Here is a 27,050-nt window from a genome sequence, read left to right on the forward strand (position 1 = left end):
CTGTTCTGTATCCTACTAGGAAAGGGAGGCTTAGTGAAAAGAAATCTTAACACTTTTAAAGGCTACTAAAATATTTAGCTGTCTTATCATGCTTTATGAGATACCACCTCTTTACATGATTAATACCTGTTTACTGCTTTTCTTTTCTTCTGCACTTTTCTTGTCATTTTTTTTGTAAGCTTCAAATGTAGCTGGGTCAACACTGTACAAACATTCAGTCCACTTCCCATACAGCGCACAGAGTTTCTTTTTGCTGTCAAAAAAAAGACTAAGTTTACAAAGGACCTTTAAGAAATTTGTTTCATCATTTCAGACAAAAATATTTGAAAGAAGAACTTTTGAGAGCAACTCTTAAAACTCCATTATTGGCACTGCACAATTCATAACCTTGCTGTTGCAGGTTCACACTCTTGACAGACTATGTTAAAGGCATTCAGTTCTACAGCTCCCATCAGAAACAGTGGGCAGCCATTTGTCTCCTATTAGGAATGAAGCTGTTACCTTTTATCCTGAATGTAGCCTTCAACTTTGTGCAACTCCTTCCCAAAGAGGCCACAGGGCTTGAAGCTCAGTACACACTTTTCACCAGTTCTAAAGGCAGAAAAAGAGGGCACTAATTACTTCCAAATGCTTTTCTTCTTCAAACTTGCAGAAAGTGAAAGCACTCGCACTCTTAACTTACTTATGGTTAGTTATTTCCACGTTTCCATACTGCTCAATCCAAAGTTTGCCCACAATAATGTTATGCACACAGCACGTAGGATTTGTCCACGTGTAGGCTTCGCTGTGTCTAAGGGAGGGGAATAAAAATTAAAATACTATATCTTTGTACCAGATGTCACTCCCGCAACAAGCCATCATCTATAAATCACACCAAGTCTTGAAATGGACATGGCAATAAGTCAGGAAACCCAAGAAATTTATTAATCTATTGCTACTGATTTTATCAATTCCTTAAAACAGCAACTTCAGTGCAGTCACTGTTAGCACTGAATGACATGAGGAAAGCCAACAGGACTCAAGCGTGCTAGTCTTAGTAGGACTGACGTCCAGGCATCTGCAGAACATAGAGACACAAGCCCCAACTACTGCTACTATTAGTATGCAGTATATTAGGAGAAATGATGGCAGTTCCTTTCATCATCTGATCCCTTCCTCCCCACAAAGCAATCTGCCATCAAACATTAGGATGTGGGTATTAGACATGTCCATTCCTAAGCCATGAGACTCTAATGCACACTAATCATCATGGATGTGGCCACTGTGCCTATGCAATTACTACTTATCAACTTACTCAAGAAGCTCCAAAGTCATTGTGCCTTTTGGTTCTGCTTCCACACTCTTGCCCCAGAATTTGAGCTTAGGATAAATTGATCCATGAAACACAAAATCATTATTTAAACCTTCAGCATAGAAAGCACTGATTGGTGGATGATGGCTAACTTGCTCTGAGAGAAGTCTAAATCCAAGATCATCTCTGCAAAATAAAGATAACCAAAAGCATGTATCTACATATCAAGTGTAGTGAAGTTGCAGTTCTTTTCCCCAGGGTGAAAGAGATGATTGGACCCATGCATAGTTGCTGTACTCAGTGTAAGAGTTAGTTAAAACCCTAGGATAATACAAAAAGACACATCAACTAATCGTAGAACATCCTCATTCTAAATAACTGAGGACATAATGTAAAAAGGTAAAAAAAAGGTAACAAGAACTACCAAATCTGACCATCCAATATATTTACTTTTGATAGTGACATCTTTCTTAAACTTTTGCATAAACATAGGCCAAAACCTCACCCAAGAGGAAAATTTGCCCTAAGTGCACCTGCACACTAACAGACTAACATTGCCTATTTGTATTCTGGACACTCATATAATGAATATTACAATTCTAACATCTCCTTTATGTACCATGCATCTTTTTATTCAGAAGGCTTCAGAAAAAAAAAGTCATTTTTGTAAATAAAACTTGCTTTTAAGCCTGGCAAATTTAATTTGCCTTCTCCAAGTTGAAAAGTTAACTAGTTTCCCTTCACTGGAAGGGAAACACCAACATGCACTGCAAGCACCTCCAGCAGCTGCTAGGAGAATGGGTGCAATCTTACAAGCTGAAGAGCAGTCTGCAAGCCACCTGGCAAGTCTAACGAAACATCAGTTACACAGAATACCACTCTCCACTCTTCAGCGCATCTTCTGTTCATTACCTGATCAACTCATATGTCTCTCCAAGCAACGGGTTGAACGGCTTCCCTGTACGTTCCCACTGGGAGGCTACAGCAGACACAGCAAATGCAGCAACACACTATTCAAAAAAGAGCAAGTATCAACAGCAGTCATGGTATTACATAATGATTCTTCTGAAAATGCTTAGCAAAGTTCTGTTTGCAAGGCAGGGGAATAAACAGTTTTCACCAAAAGGCTAAAAAAGCAAACCTCAGGAAAAGCAAAACATTTTCATAGATAAGCAAAATTGGTTAATGAATAAGAGAATCCAACATGCAGCAAATTACAGCAGTTCCTCCTACAATGAGACTATCTATGAAGAAAAAAATCCCAACGCATTCATCAAGAACTAGCACAAATTACCACACCCGAAGTACCTGCATTCGCTCAGTTGTGCTGGAAAGTGAGCTGGCTTTGTGGATGAGGTATGTATGCTCCATATACTCTGTAAGTCGCTGCAGAAAGCTCAGTGGCTCATTGAATATAACCGGCATTGTGATCTTTGACAACTCCTGATGCACAAATGAAATTTGTGTTAAAAACCAAATGATTAGATACACTGACCTGCAGTAACCCAAGTGTAATTGGCTTATTACAAAAATAAATGATGCTCTTAGTGCTAATGCAATGTGCTTGACCTGGCTCCGCTAATGCTAAAAGGAAAAAAACCCTGTACATCCCTTATGAGCTTGATAAGCCTATCTATGTTGAAGCTAAGGCTACTTGTAAAACAAAAAGAAAACCAAACACCAAACAAACAAACTTCCTATCAACAAATGCATTAAGAAGGTGAGATGAAACAATGGAATGAAGTATTAAGGACCCTTTGAATGTTATTTATTACTCTTAAAATTGATTTAAGCCATCTAATTACTTAAACATATTATCTTTTTTGGAGGCAGGTGGGCAGGTGAGGGGAGGATGATGAGAAAAGACAGGGAAACATGGTGGCACAGGAATAAAAACAGGGATTCTGTACTCTGAAGAAAGGAATTTTTGTAACAGGAATAAAAATTTAAAAGAAGTCCTACAGTTTTGATGCTGTTTATTCTCTTTCCCATTTTTAAAAAGCATGCCCTGCCCTCTGAATGCATAGCATAGCAATGTTTTAAACTGCCTCCGGTAGCAAATTTAAAGCATATAGTATGACCACTAGCAATGCGCGCAGTAAACAGCACTGTTCTTAACCATAATAGCAGCATCTGGCACTAACAGCTTTGGCAGACACTTCAGTACAATCCACTCCAAGTTCCACGCCTCCCCCAACTGCAACTTTCCTGCAGCAATTTCTACAAAGCAGAATTAAGACGTTTATGCATTTTTTTCCTGCACGCACCTTATGCAAGACAGGCTTTCAGTCTGTTCTTTGTATTTTAAGGTTATAACACTTTTCCGCTAAAGCCACTGTGAGAAGCCTCAGGTGCTTCACACCAACTTGGGAGACTTGGAAGTGCTGATACAGGCATTCCCCAGCATTTCCACGTCTCATTGCTTGGTGCTGTTTCTAACTACAGCAAGGGGAGGAGGAGAAAACAACAGCACCTAAACACACACACATTCCCTTTTGTAGGCTACTGTTGCAGGCTGACAGAAGTTTATCAGCAGTAAGTACTTTCAGCCTATTGCAGGATCTAATGGAGAGAACTCTTCTCTATTCACCCTTAGCTGGAAGCAGATTAGGTGCCAACCAGCTAACTTCTGATCTGGTCACCATCTGGCCAGTAACACAATGGGGAAGGGGGAAAGATGGAGATACTAAGGGGAAGGGAGATGAGCAAAATTAAAGTAGTTGGTTTTTTGGTTTTGTTTTTTTCACAAAGTAAAAAAATTTTGCTACCACAAAGTACTTTAAGGGTTAAAAAAATCAAGAAAAAATGCTTTTACTGAAGGAATATTGCTCTGACCAAGCCCTACCTTCTCGAGTTGTGAAAGCAAATAAAGCTCAAGCAGCAAATTTAAAAAAAAAAAAAAAAATCCCTCTCCCCAAAAAATTTTCATTTGGGCTTCAATTATCATAGCTTTCTGATTACCTACCATTCCAATGCATTTTCTTAAGATACTCCAGATACTGAAGTCATTTCTGGAAAACATCGGAGATGGCAAGCTTGTTCTGTGGAAAGGAACAGGGAAGAAAGCAGAATTAAGAAAAGTTTTCCATTACTAACTATGACTAAGAATACTAAATACTCTTTTTTGAAAGTAACAGTTTTCCAATTTTTAAATTAAAAACCAAGGGGGAACGACGGTGCTGCTTTGAAGCACTTAAACTGTTTTACCTGCACAGAAACCTGAACTTCTCCAGAACCACAACCATTCCCTTCATTTTGCCTAAGAGCAGTGGAAGAGGATTTCTACATCAGTTATCAGACCAGTGTTTTCACAGTGGCCCTGTTAAGATATTTAGTTGTGTCTTTGTGAGAAAAAGTAAGTTCTTTCCAAGTAGGTACATATGTATGTTCACTATGTCTGAACAGATTTGAGGGTTAGACAGTGGGTTTTTTTTTTTCTAGTCACCTGTATACTGACAATGAAGGGCCATGACATTTATTGCCTATATTAAAATCAGCCCTCAGGAACAACAGAAAAAGCAGCATCATTAACAGAAAACACAGCAGTATGTTCTACACAGGGCTGACATATCCTGAGGCAAGTCTTAAAACATACTTTCAAGACCAACACTTAGGTTATGTAATACAGCCTGTACTTCTCAGCTTCACGAGAAATCAGCCACAGATTTTGTTCAGTTTTGTTACTGCTACTAACCAGCTCAACTGTTAATCCAATTTACTTATAGAAAGGCATTAATATAGATCAAAGACCTTTGTCCACAACAACACTAAAATTCATGTTTGGATCATTAAGCTATTACCAATGAGAAAAATTTTCAATAAAGAATTACCTACAGCTCACTCAAACTGCAGGAACTATTTGAGTTTCAAAGTTTAGTTAACTGTCTAAATGATCATGTTGCCCTCCTAACCAAGAAGGTCTTATCTCCCCCTCAAAATAGCTAAAGCAATATCTTTTTTAGAGAGTGTGAACAGGCTGTAGCTGCCTCCTCCACCCCACTTTTTTGATAAACAGAAACATTGCCAAGGGGGGGGGGGGGGGTAAAGAAAAAAAAGTATTCGGGCTAAGTTGTTAGTAGTTTCAGTAGCCCTACTTACTGTGTTACCTCCCATACTTACCTGCTACTGAAACACCTTTACCAGGGCTGATGCTTTGGTTTTCAGAAAGAACAACCCCCAAAAATGCTCCTTAATACAACAAGCCCCACCCAATCAAAAACCTAGTCATATGCCTGAACTCACGGTACCAAACTATGTTTTGTTAGCAAGTAGCTAGTAGCCTAAGACTGACTCGTTTTACTCAGCTTCCATGCAGGGGATGAGTTGGTAGGGAGATTTATTTTAACTGACTAACATGGTATCACTCACTCCCTACTCTGATTTTCCACTGATAAAAAAATATTTAGTGAAACAGATCATCTTGAATAATATTAAGTATAAAATACTTCTGTGGATGCTTTGATACAAATGTCCAGGAGAGGACAGTGTCTACCAAGTATTCAGTCTTATCTTCATTTGTAGTGCTTACTTATTTTTTCTGTGTATCCTTTAATGAAGGCAGTTAGCAGAGCACGTGTTTGTATTTAAGTAAGCCCTTCTGCATGTAAGACACACATGCCTCTAGTTTGCTGAAGTATACACAGGGATTGCTTTTCTTACATTATTAAAACGTACCTTTTCATTAAAGTTAACCTGTCCCTCCGTTCAATTTGTTTAATTACTTGAAAGTTGGCATTCAGTTTCATTCATTCATCCATATTTTTTACCTCTATCAGCCAAACTTGATATGGGAGTCAGTTCTTTTCTCCATGCAACACACATACTGAAGAAACAAAGCAGTTTTAAGCCACCAAGAAAGATCCCAGGGACAAGTAAGGACGTGGAAAAATGACAGGCAGCCAAGACTTGAGGGCCTACTAACCTTGACATACTCCCTGTGATTAAGGGAAAGGTTTGTGAATGCAAAAATTTCCTTCCAGATGTCAATTTTAGAAACAACTCAGGAAGTTAATTTTAGCTTTAAGTGACAAAAAACATCTGCTGGAATTTCTGTGCAATAGAACAGATAAGATATATTTAAGATCATTCACTTAAACAAAAACATTTGTCCAAAGCATTATCTATAGTAGATCAACTACTACAGCAATGTTGTGGGGAAGGAGACATGATGTGAAAAAAAGCATGTTCAGCTTGCTCTTCATGTAAACCTGACCAAATAACCTCCTGGCTTCCAAAAAGCTAATCACAAACATGTTTGCCTTCTGACTCTATTGCTGACTACAAAAACTCAGCAATAAGAGGGAAACAGCAGCAACAAGTGGATGTTATATGTTGGCAGATATTACAGAACATTTTTGTGCAAGGGTTTCTGGGGGTTTTGTTTGTTTGTTTTGGCTTTTTTTGGTTTGTGTTTTATTGGGGGGGTGTTTTTTTTAATTGTTGTTTTGTTTTTTTTAAAGTTTGGCTCAGGTTAAAAATTTCCCTCTTAAAAAGAAGTGATTTGAATTCTTCCAGATTATTTAATGTACTATCTCTCAAATCCTCTCTCAAAAAGTTTTCAAAAATTAAGTCCACTCTCAGAACACTCTAAGAACAATCAGTAGGATGGAAACTACATCTAAAAAAAAAAAATCAGAGTAAGACTAAGTGGCACTGGCTTCACCTATCTTTACATGTACATCCCAACAGTTTAATTCCTTGAAACCAACAGATTTATTCCTACATCTCCAAAACCAAAACACACACACACACACTTCCCCATCAAAAACTGACCTCCACCGCCCTGTGCAAAAACCTCACCACTCAAATAAGAGAGGCAGATTATAGGTCAGGTTTTCTAGATGAAGGCAGGAAATAGTCTTATTTATATTGACTGCTAAACAGTGTTAGGCACTCTCATGTGCAACCCAAATGCAGCTGCAGATCCTCTATTCATCTGAGGAACTACAGGAAGGTATCAAGATTTTAAGCAAAAGAAATTAATCTGGTCTATTCTCTAAGTGACTTGTTTCCATGTGGTTAACACAAGTAGAAGTTAAAAAAGTTATAGCAAACCCAAAGGTGTAAGGATGGAATTAAGTGCTATCAAAACATTCTGATCCCCTCACTGCACACCATCAAGAAGTTAAGGTTTCTGCTCTGAAAAGGACGCAGGTGGCATCACAGGTGATGTGTATTTAACCACATGCCCTCTAACTAGCCCCAAAACCAAGACAGGCACAAACTGGAGCCGGCAGCTCCAGGTAGGTAACACAGTTCTGAAGTCACATCAAACAGATCCCATACCAGGCCAAACATGGCTGCCACCAAGAGCCTCAGAAACGAGGCTAGAAAACACCACACAACTCCCATCCCCTGAGAAGTTTCTCTTGGAGGTAAAATTTAAATTGGCTGAGCTCTGGGGAGAAACAATTTGCATCAATGTATTTGTGGACAAATCCCAATGTGTCACCAAGGCAACAGGTAAAAAAATCTTGACATTACAGCTCAAGCTAGAATGTGCTCTATAGCCATTTAAGTCACATAAAATATGACCATACTTTCTTTATGCAAAACAGACGTTTCCACTTTTCTTTAGCAATAAATTATTAGCCAGCCAACTTACGCACTCATTTTAGTCCAACATCCTATGCTCTCTTTATTACTAAAAGACACACAACTGAGAGAAACAACTTACGCAGAGGTACTTGTTTATTACTTTTCCTTCCCCTTTATAAAACCAGCAGATCTTAAATGCTCCTCCAGTCACCTGCTCCCTACAGTTTTGACAGCATAGTGCAGTGTTATGGCAACTTCAAGTTATTTCTTCTTTATAGTAAACGGAAGATAATTCCTGTTAAAACTCTTCAAGACAATGCATGTCAACATACATCATCATTTTCATGTTGAACATGAATTGCCTCCTTTCTCCTCGTTGTTTCCAAGGCAATGAATGCAATTCGGATGTCCACCTTCACCTAGTGCTTCCCTCCTACCCCTGAACTTCCTGCTCTAATTAGGAAAGGCACTTAGCCAAGGCCATAAATAACACATTGCTAACAGCACAAGAGTGCAGAGCAACACGCTTAGTCAGCTGCTTTATGTTACCTTCCCAAACCACACCATGACTCCACCCAAGCCCTCATTTGCCTTAGTCTTTACCTAGTATGGGAGGGATATACATGCAGAGGTTAAACCTTAAAACATCAGGTCTCTGACATTACCACGTACCTCAACAGTCACTGCAATTTAACTATTTAAGATACCAAGTAATTAAAGCATGTCTTGCTTGCCTCTGGAAAATTAAATATTAATTTCCTGTTTTTACAGAAATCTGGTGTCCCCATCATCATTCTGCACATCCAAAACACTTCCAAGTAGTCTTTTTGAAACACATTGAAGTCTGGCTTGATCTGTAGCACAAACATTATAATGCCCTTTCACCGAAACTGGAGAATAGTGGTGTCCATTACATCTCATTAACTCCAGACCTATTGTCCTCCTTTATCGGCAAGGAAACAAACAAAAATGGATCATTTGACAACACAAAATAAGGACATAAAACATGGATGAGACTTTTCAAATAAGACTCCCTTTGTTCACACTTGAGTTTCTGATGCCAGTCTAGCAATATTTTTCATTCATTCCCGATACCAACAGAAGGATCAAATGACTGGAAATTAAAGAGGCAATAGGAAGCATACATCATTAAAGATATATGAAGGAACTAAAATCCACATAGATTTCAGTAAGCTCTATTAAAAAACAAGTGTGTCCATTTTTACATAGTACATTATATTTTATTTTTACTTACTCAGATTCGATCATCAAAATACAAGATGCAAAGGAGCACAGTAGCCTTTGAAAAATATCCTTTATAAAATCATACCACAACCAACTACTTGTTGATCATCCCTAACAAAGTTTTAGAAGTTTTCACAGTTACCTTTTAAGAGATTCCTGTGGTCCTTTACTCACTATTAATGCATATTATAACAACTTAACAATGGGCAACATCCTACCTGTGTTTTTTGATTCCGTTAGACAGCGACTCCCCACTGCCACAAACCTTTTCTTCAGACACGCTTGAAGTTATTGTATCTTTTGAATCCATGCTGTCCTCTAATGAGTAGGCTGCTGTTGTTTCAAACCCACTTAATGATTTTTCAGATTCTGAATCTACAAAAAAGCAGATGCATGTTAATGAATCTACCACCTGTGCTAGACTTCAGTCACTAACAGATCTTCCCTCTTTGTACAAAACTGAAACCTAAGTAGGCTACTGTGTCCTGATGACAGCATCCATTTGGTAAGTAACTAGTACTGCCACAGACCACTGCAGCTCTGTATCTAGATATAAAGAGATCACATGATAAGCAAGAACGCAGTACATTAAAAATCCTCTATCAAGCAGAGCCCAAATCTGACATTTTTATTAAACTGAAGCTACTACAACTTGCTTAGGACAAGTGCCAGTGTCGCAGAGATGCCAGTATCTTACCTAACTAAATAACAGTTACCGTAACATTCAAGTATTGACTCCTCCTTCTATACGAGATTTCAGTTTGGTCTCAATTCTTAGGTACTTGGTGCTGTTCAGCAACTTCCACCTCCCAACTTACTGGACAAGTATCAAAGAACAGAAGGAGGTATCGTACGCAGTGGATTACATTAGCCACGTAAGTCTCAGCAAATCCTAAGTGATAAGCTCACCAATCAATAAGATAAACTTTGTACTCTGGAAGGTAGGTTAATAGTACAATCCACATCACATCTAAACCTAAAACCAACATCAACGGCACCACCTTATTTCCAACCAGTGTTTTGGTCAGGTAGTACTTGACCAGCTCTGGAGAAGGGACAGTCTTGCCCCAAATCAGAAAGTAAAAATCTCCTGGCAAAAGGCTGTATTTTTGTTTCATGTTTTTCTTTCAAACCTGACAAAATTGTCAAAGGATTATCCAATTGCAAGTTCCAGGAAGCAAGGGAACAGCTCAAGACAAGTAAAGATACACCAGTTTCTATCCTGTTTGGGAAATCTTTTAGCAGAAACCAGGTACAACACTGAATGGTAAACAGTTTAATGCAAGCCTCACTGCTTCTGAAAAAAGCGAACCTAAACTGTAGTAGACACCATTCCTGCTATGTACTTCTTTTAGCATATGCTACTGCTCTTGGCTACAAATACCCAGAGAAATAATTGCAAGATTAGTCATTCTCTCACACACTGATTCTAATTCAAAACTAGTAATCAAAACCTGCTGAAGTAGTAGTCCATCCAAAAAGAATATCACAGTCAGAGCTGTCCATTGCCAGGTGCTTTCTTGTTTTCTCTTAAAAAACTATGCCAGTAGCTTCTCTAGAACATGTAAGCTGTATGTTGCTTTGATGAAGGGGACAGTGACAAGAGGACTTTCCACTACATCCAGTTAACAGTAGGGTCAAGAACAGGACAAAATCCTGATGAATGGATGGGCTGTGCTACAACGTCTCCATCCTCTCTAGAGAGAGTGAGATCTAGAAGCATAAAGGAGATCTTTCCTTTCATTGAAAACATCCATCCCTATCCTTGACAAAACGGTACTGAAATTAAGCCAGTTGCTAGGGAATGAAAAGAACTGCCAGCTGGTGCTGAGGGTATGTTAAAAAAGTGGACTGGCACTCCAGAGAATCTTCTCACAAGTTTCCCCAAATTTGTCAGTCTAGTTCTGTGCCAAATTATGATATAATGTATCAAAGCATTAGTTTGGTGGGTACTATATATAACAAGTAGGATAAGGAGAACCATTTTTACTTGTGGACAAGTCCGTTACATAAAATACAGATTTCTCCAGAGATCATAAGCCCAGGTAGTCAGGAAAACACTGTTGTGTATCCAAATATCACAGAGGAACAGACACTCTAGCAGTGTAACACAACTTGGGCCTCAGCACCGTGACCACATGACAAGCTATAAATCCCTTCAAGGTAAGTATTCCACTTCTCTATTGAAAGAGCTGCTCAACTGTGCCAATGGTTATCATGACAAGAAACACATGAAGCAAACCCAGTAACGTAAAGCAAAGAATCTGCCTCCTGCAAGGCTCCTTGCTTCTCCCATACCATCTGGGACTGTCTTGTTTTCAGACGAGTCACAACACACAAATTCCCTCAATTTTAGTTTCTGCAACAGACCTAGGACTCCAGAGATGGAAAGGGAAGAATAGGAAAGCTTCACTAGAACCATTGACCACTCTCCAATATGCTTCTCAGTATAACAAGGATTTTTAAATGCTACACCATTAGTTCTCCTAATGCTGGCCTTACAGTGCCAGAGACAATTATGCTGGACTGAACTCAGCACCTGCAAACCTCTCCAGACCTGTAGACACTGATGACCCAGCCTTCTCCAGGGCATGTGCCTTACTTAATACAACAAGAGCATGCTATACAATAAAGAACACGGTAAGAATGAAACCAGATGCTCCGATAAGAAATTGCTCTCTAGAGAAATCTCTCCCATTTTCCTGAGAAATGGCTCTCAAAGGTCTCAATTTTCAATCCCTAAGCCTCAGCTACCTCCTTTGACCCAACGAGCTTAACAAGCCTTGAGAGTTTGTTTAGGTGTCAAAGTGAACAAGCCTAGTATTGTATTGTGAGCACAGATCAACAGGCAACTCAAACTGAGCTTTCTCCTGTGTACTTGCAGCTAAATCTCTTCTGAATTAAGATTTGCATACTCCCCCGTCACTGCAAAAAAAGATTTATATTCACAAGTTGCTACAGAGCAGCTGTCAAACAGATGACTAGGAGAAAATGAGATTTTTTTTCTATTGAACTTAAGGGGGTGTGGGCTGAGGAAGGAGGAGAAGAAATAAGAGTCCCTGTTTGGAAGCCAAAATTTTTAAGTGAACTTTGAGACAAGACCAGGCTGACTAGGAAGCACTCCAGCTCATGAAACCTGAAGTGTCAGGGTAACAGTAAAAACACCAGCTACACTTCAGAAGAGTGGGAGAGCAAGGGGAAACAGCAGAAGCAATGACAGAAACTTAACTCAAGGGAAGTTCATCTCCTATTGCAACAAATGCTAAGTCTTCAGTTCCAGGCAGAAAAGTTTGGCCAATGTATCTGATTAATAAATACACCTGAGAAAGGCAGTGTTTAACCACTGGCAAGGTTGGGTTTTAATTCTGACCAAGCATTTCCCATCCCTCTCTGATACTTGAATTCATTCTTTTAACTAAATTCAAGGCAAGAAGTCCACAGTCAGCAGTGGTCACACAGAGGTTGTGGAATATTTTTGGTACACGTTCAAAAAAAAAAGCCATTTAACAAACAACCATAAACATGGAAGGAAAAGGCAGTAAGTTTCTATGCTTTTTTGTACAATTTTTACTTTTAAGTGAGCTGGTACCTGGATACCTAATTAGGAAGTGATCAAAAGCAACAGAACTAGTCTACTACTACTTGTACCATTTAGGAGCACTATTTATAAACACAGCACCCATTAGTGGCACATAACAGTTGAAGCTGTACTATGACAGGTTAGCTTTAGTAATAATCTAAATATTCCTGTAGCTAAGTAACTGCTTTTATAGTAAGATTGCATCTATGTAAAATCGTAATACCCCCCTCAACACACACAAAAGCTGTGTTTGCAGAAAACCCCTACCTCTCAGAGAGGGAAATCAGGACAGTTCTATGCTCTTCCCAAATTTGGTGTGCAATTTGCATATAATCAGGGAATCTTATCTGCAAGGCAAAAATCAAGTACCTTCACCCTTTAATTCCTGACCTGCTTAGCCATTTTTCAGCGTTGTGGATGGACTCTGCATTTGTATTCTGTTTTCATTTGCTTCCTGAGGTCTGTATACTTAATCAAAGCTAGTAACTTCTCCAGCTCTCTAGGAGATGCCGTTGGTCTTTATTAAACTTAGCTACTCGTTTAGTGCTTCTTCCCTTCCCTAAGCCACCCCGCCCTCCACCCCACCCTACTTTAAACATAGAAGAGTTTGACACAGGTTAAGCATTCAATCCTGAAACAGAGAGCTCCCAGCACTCCATGGCCTATCAAGTTTAATTACACATTTCCACCACTCCCATGATGAGGGGATCAGTGCACTGGGATGCACTGTTAACTGACCTATTGTTATCAGAGTATAGGTTAATAACACTCTTAACTTTGCTGTTCTTAACACTGGATATCATGCTTTGCTAACACAAATAACTCCCATTTCCTGTAGGTTCTTCTTTTCATGTTCAGTGTCTACTCCTCTCCCACTGCAGAATTTAGGAATCAGCGCAATGGTCAGAAAGCATTGATAACAGCATATCACTTAAAAAGGGAGACTTCAGCAAATAAATTACTACTACAGTACGCAATCTTACCACATTACAAACATTTTCCTCATCCTGGTTTTGGAAAAGAAAGAGGATATTTCTGTAGTTGTGCCCACAATTTCTACAAACAGAACTACACAACACAGATTTATCAGTGACCAATTTAGTCTATGCCAACATTAGCAGGTAGCACAGCTCAGTTGGAGCAGATTTTCAAGCCAAACAGATGGTGCGGAGGACTTGACACTTGAACTAGATAAATTTCTGGTGGTGTTCTCTTCAGATGAGCTCTAGTCTCCTACCGCGGACTGAGTGTCCAATAGCAACTGGACTGTATCTTCTGATTCAGCTTCATTCAGGAGTCCGGTTCATGCAAATTGCTCTACAATGTGAATCAGAGCATGGTGAATGCGGACAAGTAGCTGCTGCTGTGAACATATCCCTTCTAATACACTTGTTCAAAAAAAAACTCTTTGAAAAGTCTTGCATTGCTCTGAATTGTCACAGCTAGTAATACTTTTGTTGATGGTAAATGAGCAGAAGTGTCTAATACGCAGACAACATTCTCTTAAAAAACAAAAAAGCAGCAGTGGCTTCTTCTTTCAACCTGTCAAGTCAAAGCCAACGATTCTTCAGCTCAAAGAGCAAGCCTAGTTATGCAATACTCTCACTTCTAAATTCACTCCTACGGTGGAGATTTAAAAATTCAGAGAACCGTAACTAGAAAAACATGGTATCCTAATAGAAAAAATACTGTCAAGTAGTGGCATTTTTCCACTGACAGACATTATAACTTGTCACATCACCCTGTTAAAATACATTGGTGTTTGCTCAATCTCCTATACAGCATAGTAAGATAATTCATGAATATGTCTATCAAAAAAATCAGTATCATTTAACTTAAATTATAGGTCTGCAAATCAGGTTTAGCAAAAGCTTTGAGGATGAAGTCCTAGTAGTTTAGATTTCTGGAGGTATAAATTTTTAGTTTCTAACAATTAGGTGTAGCCACTGCTCTCTGTTATGAAAATATTTATCATCATCTCACTTGTCTCATTAGCTCAGGGAAGACAACCTACATTCCCCAGTGTCATACATCCCCGACTCCTCTGCTCCCACTGTATTCTTGTCATACAGAGACAAGAAGCCTCCTACCTGAGACTCCACAGACATGGTAGAAAAACAAGAGGGTTAGAAAGTATTACCAGGATCCCAGTCACTAGCAAAAAAACCCCACCCCAAACCACACCTGCAAAAAACTAATTCCTTTTGTGCTTACAGTGAAAGTCATAACATGCATCCAGCAGCCAGGAAAACACATCACAATTCCCCTTCAGTAGCCGCCCCAAAAAATCAGAGTGCCTTTCCCCCAAACACATGACTTCAGAGACAGAAAGGACCCTAATCACTGCAAAGCACTGAATGTGAACATCCTAGAGAAGAAAATCTAACACAAGTCCGATGAAGTTGCCAGTCAAGAAAGTGAGTCTTGATTGCAATTTAAATATGTCAAATAACTTCTCCGAAAGGAGAGAGAATTGACATATATGTTTTTCAGATATATATACACACACATACACAGATATACATGGTCAATAAATTTCACAGTTATACAAATACACTCGATGTAATTTGTTTGCAGCTTCAAGTGACAAAAAGGCCATCTCTCCCAACTACAGAGGAGGCTTTGGACACTTTCATTCAAGATGATTTAGAGACCAGGTCAGCTATCAGATGTAGGTGTACAGACTAACAGCTCTTTAAAGCTGAGTATTCTCTCATACACACAAAGCAAGCCTTGCTGGAGAGACTACATTCCAGCAGCACCAGATAAACAACTATTCTCTGCTTTGTTGCGACAAGCAAAAGAGCTTGAGGCCTTTCAGCAGAACTGTTCTTTTGGTTCTGGTTGAAGAACCTGTTTCTAGTGTTCCTCAATCTCTTCTCCTCCTTGAAGGCTTGATAAATTTGTTACTGTGCCAAGCAGCCACATCTGCTGTTGATTTGCTGTGTTCCTATGCTAGCACTATACTTGATCACAGACTCCACTTTCCCTTTTTTCATTCTCTGCTTAAGTTGTGCACTGCAGAGCACCTATCAAGGAGTCTGGGAACACTGCTTTTCTCATTCGTCAGAAGCATCAGACAGTTCAGCTCACAGAAAAAGCGACCCTATACTACCTCGTGAAGTATGCCATCACAACCTAATTACCTGCTACAGTTAGACTATGTTCGCCCTCAAGCTCTTCCAGATCCTTTGTAGCTGTAGACAGCTGTGCGCTGTCTACATGACCATCCAGTTAGAGCTATTACTGAGCTGCACTATGTACAGCCTCTCTATACAAATGCATGTTGTAATCATCTTATGCAGCTCAGAGTTTTTTAAAAAAAAAATCACTATTTGCATGTTCTGCACATGAAAATATGAAAGATACTAAACTGAAGAGCAGATAGGGAAAAAAAGATATTTCAGAAATGCACAGAGGATTTCAATTCATCCTTTTCTTCCACCTGTAACACTTAAGGTATACAAAAGTGAAATGGAACAAGCCTTTCTTAAGCTCATTATCCCTCAAAACTAGTGATTTTTATGGACTGATCTTAACAACAAAACAAAAGAAAAAACATTACACCACCATGGAGAAAGCAAGTCAGAAGACTACCAGATACAGTTACACCTCCTAAAATAGGAACCTTAAGTTTTGCTATTTAAAAAAAGGGCGTAGACATGCAAGCAATCAGACCTTTCATGATTGCCCTATGGTTTTGTAACTTTTTGTCATGCTAAGGTGAAACAATACAATTCTGCAGGTGAACTCGGGTAAAATTTTAGAGGCCCACTCATAAAGCGCATGAAGCATTCTCCTAAAATTAGTTCCAAGTTAGAAAGGCAGAGATTTCACTTAAAGTGAGACTGTTCCCACCCCTGCAACGCATTCACCACACGTGCTGGCTACACACTCACGTTCTGGACATCATTACTTACCTGAAACAGCATCATAGAATTGCTCTTCACTGATGATGCTGAGAGGCGGAGACCCCTTAACCAGTGACTGCTCTAGTTCATGGTGTTCGGTAGCTAGTGTCTCTAATGCTTCTGACAAGATCTTGTTTTTCTCCTGCTCATGCTCCAGTTTCAAATTCCTCACCTATAAGTAGATACATGTATGAATAAAATCTCATCTCTTCGAAGAATGTGTAGCTGGAAGCTATTCAGAAAATAGACTCTAATAAATAAATAACTGGCACACAGCTGGAACTGAAACCACATGAATTAATGAGAATATTACAGTATTTTTGTGATGACAATAAGGTTGTTACTCAGCATTTTCTATAGTTGAGAAATCTGACAAATAAGATCTGACAGTATAAATTACAGTTCCACAAGTGACTTCAAGCCAGATAACTGTACCTTAAAAATGAGTGGAAATATTTACAACTCTACTTGGAAGACCTTAGAGTTAGTGAGCAGTTTCTACACACACCAAGCTCCTTCTACTAGTCTGCTCTAATTTGGGCCAAGCAGCATCATCTAAATTGAATTACAGAGCAAATGTGAATGCCAGCTACAAATAACCACAACTGAACTATGAGCTGAAAACATTTAACCCTGAGGATTACAAGAGAAGGTTAAAAAAAGAGATTCCTCTACTAACTGATTTAATGTCAATATAAACAGCCCTCCCTCCCCATTCCTGAAACAGTTTACAGACGAGCCAGAAGCTGACAAAAAAAGAAGCCCAGCCATCAGACAGTGGATGGGTTTTTGTAAGGCCACACATGCAATCAGCTCCAGAGAGGATGATGTTAAACACATCTTGAATCCGGGAGTAGTAATGGGAGAGCAACACGTCCTTCCTATTTCCTCGGGTTTTATTTTTTTGCTGTGCTTTCTATCCCCCTCTTTCTGCCAGAGGAGGGGAGAGGGCTGCAGCTGACAGCTGAAGAAGGGCCTCTTCTCCCAGCCCAGCAAGGCTTCAGTGTGCTACTTCTCCTTCAGTCCCTAAAATCATTGACTCTTATCTTCCTCTCTCCCTTCCTGTCCCTTTTTAAAAGCATCACACCAACCACTCCCTTGTCCTCTAGTTTACTCTCAAAGGTCACTTTACAACGCTAATTCCCCCTCCACTAAGAACATGCAAGGACATGGCAATTAATCTCTTGGAACAGTTACAGGGACAACTTACACACTTCCCTAAGCAACTTACACATACACCAACATTACCTTTTTGAATCTAATTTAAGAACTGTTCGTATGTCCTATCTGGTTACATTTTACATTAAAGCTTTACTTTGGAGGCTTCAGCCCCCTAGTTTATAACAACCACTCAGATAGTGGAGATTAAAGAGCTGGGCACAAATGAGGGGGTGCAAATTTAGAGGCTAGAAAGGAGATATTAAAGCAGATTTGCCACTTCCAGAGAAGAGTTTCTATGCTGGCAGTAACATATCCTCTGGAGAAAGATTTATGGAAGAAATTTTCACCCCCTCAGTTGTGCCAAATACTAAATCAGCTGGTTTGGCTGCCAGGCTCTGAGTGTAAAGGGGCAATCCAATTAAATGATAATTAAAAGAGTATAAAATTGGGTTGCTAATTGAAAGCAATAAAACCAGTAAGTCACTTACTGTCTAATAGTTTTACCCTGAACAAAATGAAAAAAAAGTCTGGACTAGTTACTGTCACTTTCATTTAAAGTTTACTCTGACTGTACCCACAAACCCAATTACTGCACTGTTTCATACAAATCAGATATGCCACTGCAAAAGATCTGTTATTAAGCAGTTTCTGCGGGGGTTACATTTTGTATCCTATCAAATAGTTAAGGAACTGCCCATTTAGAGAAACAGCATCAGTATTCCACTCTCCTGCGAGAGTGAGGGTGGAGGACTGAGAATAAAATGGTACTGTTCATTCTTCTTAAACAGCAAAGTAAAATCAGTGGTATTTGCAATTTTTTTGCAGTATTGAATTAGATGCCTTTATGCTTTAATATTTCATTTTGATAAATGATATAGGTGACTTAAATCTTTACCTAACTTAAGTTTCAATATTTAACAGCAAATTGAAAGAAAATCAAAATATATCTAACAAAACCCAAATGAACCTTCTTTTACATCCTCTAAAAGCACAGTAGTGTGACTAAACAAGCGACAACTGATATAGGCTTAAGACACCACACCTCCCCCCAAAAAGTCTTTTATTAATGTTCCTCTGCCCTATCATAATGTAGCGCTATTCAGAACAGCAGAAGGTGTGCTAGAAATAAATTCCCTTTTTGGAAAATCAATAGCTGACTTTACAGTAAGGTTCACTTTTTTGTGTACTTCCAGGCTACTGAGCTGCCACTTACTAGTACAGCAATTACACAGTACTACTAGGTAACAAAACAGTATTTCAGCTGTTATGTAAAGAGCAGGACACTAGCCAGAAGCTAAGGAATAAAGAAAACATATTTAAGTTTGTTGCTTTTAACCTTTGGGATGTTCATTAATATCTGAATGTAAATTCAATACTTGGGAGCTGGAGATGCAAGTCCAATATAAAACTTTTGTCAACAGTACTGAGCTTGTGGGACGGACAGACACATTCAGAGAGCAGAGAGGTGGCTCTACAGACCTCTACAGCCTAGTACTCAGTGAAGGATAAGAGTTTACACTAGCAGCTCTTTGAAGGTAGTGGTCTGGAGATACTGTCTGTAACTATACTATGTCCTTAAGCACGAAAACAGTTCTACGGTGTCAATGTGAACACCTAAAAACCAAAAAGATGGTTCTACTATCATCCTACCATCATTTGACTGATTTCACCTGTAAAAAGCAATGCTGGCAGAGATAGAGCTACAACCTTCATGTACTCTACTTAAAAACACAGGTATCACTGGAGAAATAACCTTGTTTGAAATAAGCATACTGCTTATTTTTATTTTTTAAACACAAAGCAGCTTTAAGCAATACCACCATTTTGTCACCTTGTCTTCTATCATTGACAAGAGACACCTCTTAAAACCTCCTGGCTGCAATTTAATTGTAAGGGCAAGATATTTTGGTGGTGTTTTTTTTTTTTTTCCCCAGAACCACACACTCCATTCTTAACTGCTTAACAAGAAACATGCAGGGAGATTGGCGCTATTTTCAAAGCATAAGTTTATTGAACAACATAATTGACCACCTGAGTGATAGGTTTTCCTAAAACATAAGTAGTAGATTGCTGTTGTGCATAATTTTGCCATACTCTATTTTTCATTCACAAGACTTGGCCAGTGATTAAGTTATGAGATGAATTATTCCATCTTCCTGGCTACTCCACCACCATTTTGAGATGACACTTGAGCTTTATCCCTTTTCCCAAAGTTTTTATTTCTGCATCCTGTCTTTTTTTCAGTGCCCCAACACAAAAAACAACTGCAAGATTACAGAAGGAACCTCCAGACGAGTTTTAAAAATGCTTATTAACACAAAATCTTTAGACTCTATGTATAAAGCAGGAAGACAAGCATAAAACGACGATACAACCCGGCAGGCAGCTAAACACCACACAGCTGTTCCCTCACTCCCCCCAGTGGGATGGGGGAGATAATCGGAAAAAAGGTAAAACTTGTGGGCTGAGACAAAGACAGTTTAAGAGGACAGAAAAAGGAAGGGAAAAAATAATAATGATAAAAGAACATACAAAACAACTGATGCGCAGTACAATTGCTCACCACCCGCTGACTGATGCCCAGCCAGTCCCTGAGCGGTGAGCTGCCACCCCCTGGCCAGCTACTCCAGTTTTATTGTTCAGCATGACATCATATGGCATGGAATATCCCTTTGGCCAGTTTGGGTCAGCTGTTCTGGCTGTGTCCCCTCCCAGCCTCCTCGCTGGCAAGGCAGTATGAGAAGCTGAAAAGTCCTTGACTTAGTGTAAGCACTGCTCAGCAACAACTAAAACATCAGTGTGTCATCAACACTGTTCTCATCCTAAATCCAAAACATGACACTACACCTGCTACTAGGAAGAAAATTATCCCAGCCGAAACCAGGACAATAAGGTAGTAAATATCACACCAAAATGATAAACATACCCAGGAAAATACCATAAAAGACGTTTTACTGACAGTCTGCATAAGGCACAGCTTGTGATACAGCCGTGGCTTCTGTACCTTTAGTAGTGGTGCCTGAGCTGAGAAGGAGACAGATGGCAATTCACATTGTACCGGGTTCAGCTCCTCATCCTCCAGCTATGGAATGTCTGTCATCTTTCTGATCCCTGTTGCTGCTCCCCGCAATGCCAGTGCCACCATCAGCGTTGTAAGCTTTCCAGAGCTTCACAGGGACAGCAGCAGAAAGCACTCTAGTGAGCCTGGCATGATGCCAGCTGAGTTCCCAATGTTCAACTGGTCAGGCTTCCTACCCTACCCTTGTCAGGAGCTATTCTGCATGGGAGCAATTACAGTTATCAGTAAAGTTGGGTTTGTGCTTGCACTGTCAGACAACGACAGTTAAGATCAGTCTTGTTTTCATCTCTAAAGAGAATATTATTATCGTGAAACTTCAGATTTATAATTGCTGATGGAAACTAGCTTTGTCTCACAGAAGTAAACAATAATTTGATCATTAACCTTACAGCTATAGACACAGCTATAACCTGATACACTGACACAGAACTAAGACTTCAGTATATAGGTCAGTGCAACAATTTATTTTTTTAAAAAATACTTCTCCAGCTGAAGAGGTTTGATATCCAAGTTCTGGTAACTGTTTTCACCTCTGGTTTAACTGAACAGGAATCTGCTTCCAACAGCTTCCCATAAATATTTGAGTCCTTTGGGCTGCAAGCACTGAATTGTGAGTTCAAACACTAGAATTGAGTTATTTTAGCAGTCAGACCTTTATTTTATTTTTTTAAAAGGAAAGTAACAAGTTATTTGCAGACAATTCTATTGTCTTTCCATGCTATTATAAATCCTGCTAAGCACGAGAGCATGGTTTTGAAGTTAACTCCTTCACTGTGTATTACCAACAGAAAGTTGACACGCATATTCCATAATAAAAAAAAAAAAAAGCTTATCTGTGTGTAACAAACACCAGTCCCATCCCTTTCTGTACCCTTAGCTTCCATGAGGTAGGCGGGAGACTAGTAACATGCACAAAGCCACTATTTTTGATTTTTTTTCCCTTTTCTTTTTTAAAGCCTGAAGTCTCAAACTATATCAGTGCAGCCTGTAACCGAGGCTTCTCTGTCCATCCTGAAGACATCTCAGTACAATACACAAAATACTTGCTTTGTTTGGTGCTGGATGCTTTTATTTTAAATTAATGCCCAACAACAGTGGCACTTTTGTGGGGTAGGAAAGGGTCACACCACTGTATGCCCAGCTAATAAATGATCATCTCAGCAACATGCTATTGCAGCTGCAAGTAAATCCTAAAAACAGCACATAGCAAGCAAGGCATAGAACAAATACAGACACCTCAGCAATATGTAGGGCTACCTGCCTTTAACATTAGAATAGTAAATTAAAAGGCAGCATACCTTAGCTCTAGGTTCTCCTGGACTGAAAGAGAGAAAAGACAGACTTCACAACACTGCAGCGTGATTTAGTTGAATTTTACTTTCAAAAGCACTCAACTTCAGTGTTAGCAGTAAGAATGCCCAAAATATGTAGACTTTCGAGTTGTGTAGGATGGAAGAACCACCTCTTTCACATAGCAACCACCAGGGGATCTGAAGCCAGACAGCCGGAGTGTCAGTACACCGCGTACCAATTCTGCTCTGCAGCAAGCTGAGTGCAGGAGAGCAGCCTATGACACTGCCTCACCAATGTCTCCGACTACTCAGAAGTGGGGTTTTGGTTTTCAAAATGAATGGCTTTGTCCAACTGCCACAGAAATTCCATCCTCCCCAAAACGTCACTGCTTATGGGACATTTGCCACGAAGCACAGACACAAGGTGCAAGTTTTCAGTAGCAAGCTAACACCTGGCTGGAAATTAACATATAACCAAGGAATTAGAAAAACACTGCTATAGTAGAACTGACAGTTTTCTGTAGACATCTCCTGACATTAAGAAATGTAATCCTGCTTTCTGTAATGAAGTAAATGCCAATTAAACCTGCCATTTGTTTCACACTACATCTATTTATATGAAACTGTTCGTTTCCAGGGTCAGCTACTCCAACAGGACATACTATCCTGAAAGACAGAACCTACAAAACTCAATGTTGTAACACATTACACTATGGAAAACTACTCACAGGAAGCACTGGGAATCCAAGGGGAGGATTCTTTCCCTTCTTCTGTGATCTTCATACCAAAAGAAAACACCTACCAAAAAAATCTGAGGCTAACAGTGCAAATCACAACCGCAATGCAGACAGTTTGGCATGTACAGTGTTTGTCTATTCTAACAGACAAGCTCACATAGTTGCAATTTTGCTCTTAGTACAATACAGTCCCTATTGCTAGCGCCTCCTTGCATAAGCCAGTTCTTTGTGATGACCAGTTTAAACTAGCACTGAGTAAATCTGTTCTTCTTTTACATTTAATGTAGAATGAGAACTACAGTTTCGAGAAGCGTCAGGTCTGCCTCCATGTCTTGAACAAAACCTGCCTTTTCATTTCATCATGGAAGAAATGTAAAGACTTTTAATATCTTCCCCAAGGCATATCTGTTTAGAAATGGAACAGTTCTATATATTTCATTAGCCAACTTTGAAGCATGCTACTGCAGCGCTAATTCTACAGGATATGCTTCTATGAAGAAGTGCTTTTAGATTTTCCACTACCTAGAGTAGGATTAAGCTCTTGTTCAAGCTGCTACGGAAGTGAAAACTGAAAACAGTTGCTCTCATGTGGAGTTCTCATAGTTTTAACCACATTGGAGCTTCAATAGAGGAAGTTTTCCAGAAAAAAAAAAAAGGCTTGATTTTTACTTCTACTCATGGGACTTAACTCCCACTCAGCACACATTAGTATATGATATGAATATGTAAAATCCTGCTTTTCTCCTAACCCCCCCCCCCAAAACCAGGAACAGTTTTAGTTTCAGTATGTTTCTTTGCAAGCATGCCTCAGGTATTTGAAGTATTAGATAAAGGAACGAGTGCTTTATGAACACTCCTATGACGTATCATAAAACTGCAAGTGTGACAGCTCACATTAAAGCAAAACCAAAGTGTTTCCAAACAGATGCAGTCAGTTGCATGAACACATCACTAGGTTTCTAAAGCCCTAAAGCATGTAAATATTTTATACGAAAGTTTTGGAGTTCTCATCTGTTTACACACAGGCCACACAGAGTCCTGCTGCCAACTCACCACTCCCCATCACCATCCACCACAAGAAACTTGTGACAAACATCTGCTATCTTAACATATGTTAAGGCCTTGTATCATAACTCTTCATTTGCTGGAGTAAACTAGCTCTTGTAAACATCATAGCTTTGGCTCACCCCAAGGTACAGAGGACTGATCCAAAAAAAGCCATGCTTTACTTCAGCCATAGTTTCTTGCTTAGGTTTTCTCTCTGTGCTATAAGCTTACCATTTAGCCAGCTTGAGAGATCTATCAGATCTCTAGTTAAAAATAGAATAGTTGGATAGCATTTGCCAATGACTTGAACTACTGCTACTGCAACTACTGAAATGCAAAACAGGATGTGATCAGTTAATCAAGGAGGTAAGCTGAGCTCACTGATGATAGGTAAAGGGTTACTTACTGTATCACAAGACAGCATCGGTCTTCATCTCAGGAGTCCAGCCAGCTGACTCTACTACAGTTACAGCATCAGAGTACCACATCTTATTGAGATCATCAAATTCAAAAGAGGAAAAAAAACCTCAGAAGGCTAATAACATTTTGCTTACTTTCAGACCCATATACAGGAAACATCACCAATAAAGTTCCTTTTTGTACAAAGGCTGAAAGAACCCCCCCCCCATGCACACAAACAAACCCCATACATACCAATTCGAAGTCCTGGTAATTTATTCACTTACATCCCAACTCAAAGCCTATCAAAGAAACCAAAGACTTTGTAAATCAAGTCATAAGACTCTGCCTCAATCATTCCCCAGATGAACACAAGGATTCATTGTCAGTGAACTACGAGTGTTCACCTCAAAAGTTCAAGAGGATGAGTTTAGCAGGGCTGATTTGGAAGGGGCTACATTTCATTCTTCTGAGTACGGAGTTATAATATTTCCCTATATTTGATTTATTAAAATAATAAAGTTCTACTAATGAAGGAAAGCACCAGATATGATCATAAAACTTAAAAGAGTGGAACCATTGCTAGAAGCAAGAGCCAAGCTATCATCCACACAGAAGAAACTCAGACTTCGGCAGGATCATGTCAACAGACAGACATCAAGGCAGTAAGAGAACTGTTATTCAAGAGAAGAGCTGGAGATGCTGAGAGGAGTCAGCACCCTTCTTCCAACATACAAGTCTAGTATAAAAATTCATAATTCAAGACTGCCTGGATTAACAATTTCTGAACTATCTATATGCTAGGGACAAAGACTGTTTTCCTCCCAGCTTTCCCTCCTAGAGACACCGACAATTCCTCCTCAACATGGACCTTGCTGCCTTCCTTCCCCTCTCCTGTTTCCACATTTGGAAACTATGTCAAAGTTTGTTTATTTGGAGGCTGATGAAGCACTGCAGTTTTAACCAGTGGAGAATGTCACAGTTCTGAGCCAAGAACCCATCTAGAAGTGCAAGAACAAACTGCAAAGACTTCATTTCTGATTGCAGATTAGAAGGATGGTTTTGTCTTAAAAGCTTGAGTTTAAACTTTTCTATCAGAGAAACTGCTTTCTTCAAAGTGATTCTGCACTTGTCAAGACTTAACAGAGCTTCTTCTGGTTTGCTTCTAAAGTGAGACTTAATGGCAATTCCAAGTCTTCCTCTCAAAAGTATTTGTTTTTTACATTTTACTTAGATGACTTAACTGTAAACTGATAAATCACAAGAAGTCTACTTAGGTTTGAGAGCTGCAGAAGTTGCCAGTTTCCAGAGTGCATTCTGTCCCTACTCATGTTCCAGTATTATAATAACAATTAGTCAAATATCAGGAGTCCAAACAAAAAGCCTTCTGATCTTGAAATTTTCTGTTAAGTATTGTTTCTATTCAGAGTAAAGCTGAAATTAAATATGGCTGCTATTCACATTTGCCAATAGCTTATGCCAAAACAAGCTGGGACTGAATGACATCAGCAGTGATGTACATGTTTGGGAAGCTCATTTCAAGTTGCAGAGCTATGAGATTACCAGAAGAAACCACACCCCAAAGACATCTGGCTGCCCTAGTGAGATTAAGCACCTATTTCCTCCGAGGCATATGCCACAAGTAACCTTACCCAAACTAAGGGTCTCATTCAAGCTGATAAATTATACTGATGTCAACAGGACTAGGACAGTATATTGTTGCCTGTTTTCAGATCTGGTAGGGACTTTTTTTTTTTTGCATCTCTTCCCTTTGAGAGACTCTGGGCATCTTTGAAGTTTGCTAGTCTCACAAACAGAGAGACCAGACTTTAAGATGTAAGGGTTCTTCAGAATGCACACAGGAAACATTTCCTTTTTATTCTTAAAGGACTGTTTTGAAAATAGATCTTAAGGCAGTTTTGATTTAGCTACTTCCCTTAAGTTATTTTTCAGTATACACCACTGATAACTTTGATCAACCCCTTTGTATCCTCTCCCCAGTTGGATCACAGTGAATGTGCGTATTAATGTTTTCTCTCTTGAAGCAACTGTCATGTTTTTGGTATGTTTTTGTTGGCTCTTACTGGCTTACTTGTGCTGCTACACAACTGGACACACTGTTGACTCAGAGTGAAACCAGCATCCTATTAAAAAATTAACACTTCTGAAGCTAGTTGTCTGTTCTACAAGCTCCACATTGGGAATCTTGTTAATTATTCATGAAGAGTAACTAACAGGTTCTTTAAAAAGCAATTCCAAAACAAACATGCATGCTGTACAGTTGTTCTGCATTTTTAAAAAAAACTCAGATGTCTTATTTGCTAGTTTTTATTTAATTTTGGATGATAACCAAACTAGTTAAAAATGAAAAAAGTTGAACTCCTACATATACCAGAAGTCGATGGTGAGCTTTGCACAGTGCTGGAGTTCTGGTCTCCAAACAAAATCCTTTTGAAAGCATTCTCATTTGCTGTAGTCCAGAACAGTGCTGTTCTCACTTTCCAATATTGAAGAATCAGACTTCATAGACAGACAAAAATGCAGAAATCCCACTTCTACTGCAGATTTTAGAAGGACTTGTAGCATTAAGAAGTTTGTCTCTTCTTAGGGACGATCTTCCTCTGAGGAGGCACTGTTTTGTCCTTACCCCTAAAGCAGGCAACAGCTGAAAAAAGTAGACATCAGCTAGGCCCTGCATAGGCTGATAAGACATTTCCTGAAACTAGAGTCTGTCATATGCAAGTTTGTCCGGCAGTTAGGGCAGACAGATA

General features: G+C 39.3%; 1 protein-coding gene across 9 annotated transcripts in view; it reads right to left on the minus strand.

Moving 5' to 3' along the window:
- OSBPL1A (oxysterol binding protein like 1A) overlaps window positions 1–27,050 on the minus strand; it is a 78,430-nt gene that overhangs the window by 11,727 nt on the left and 39,653 nt on the right. For all 9 annotated transcript variants that reach the window (XM_075023153.1, XM_075023156.1, XM_075023150.1 and 6 more), the window contains 9 exons: window positions 16,574–16,736; window positions 9,292–9,448; window positions 4,257–4,332; window positions 2,600–2,734; window positions 2,204–2,301; window positions 1,295–1,477; window positions 683–790; window positions 502–591; window positions 127–253 (listed from right to left, as the gene is read on the minus strand). In XM_075023153.1, coding sequence (XP_074879254.1) covers window positions 127–253; window positions 502–591; window positions 683–790; window positions 1,295–1,477; window positions 2,204–2,301; window positions 2,600–2,734; window positions 4,257–4,332; window positions 9,292–9,448; window positions 16,574–16,736 — 1,137 coding nt within the window. The remainder of the gene's footprint in view (window positions 1–126; window positions 254–501; window positions 592–682; window positions 791–1,294; window positions 1,478–2,203; window positions 2,302–2,599; window positions 2,735–4,256; window positions 4,333–9,291; window positions 9,449–16,573; window positions 16,737–27,050) is intronic.

Source organism: Buteo buteo, chromosome 3, assembly GCF_964188355.1.
Source record: "Buteo buteo chromosome 3, bButBut1.hap1.1, whole genome shotgun sequence".
Lineage (NCBI taxonomy): Eukaryota > Metazoa > Chordata > Aves > Accipitriformes > Accipitridae > Buteo > Buteo buteo.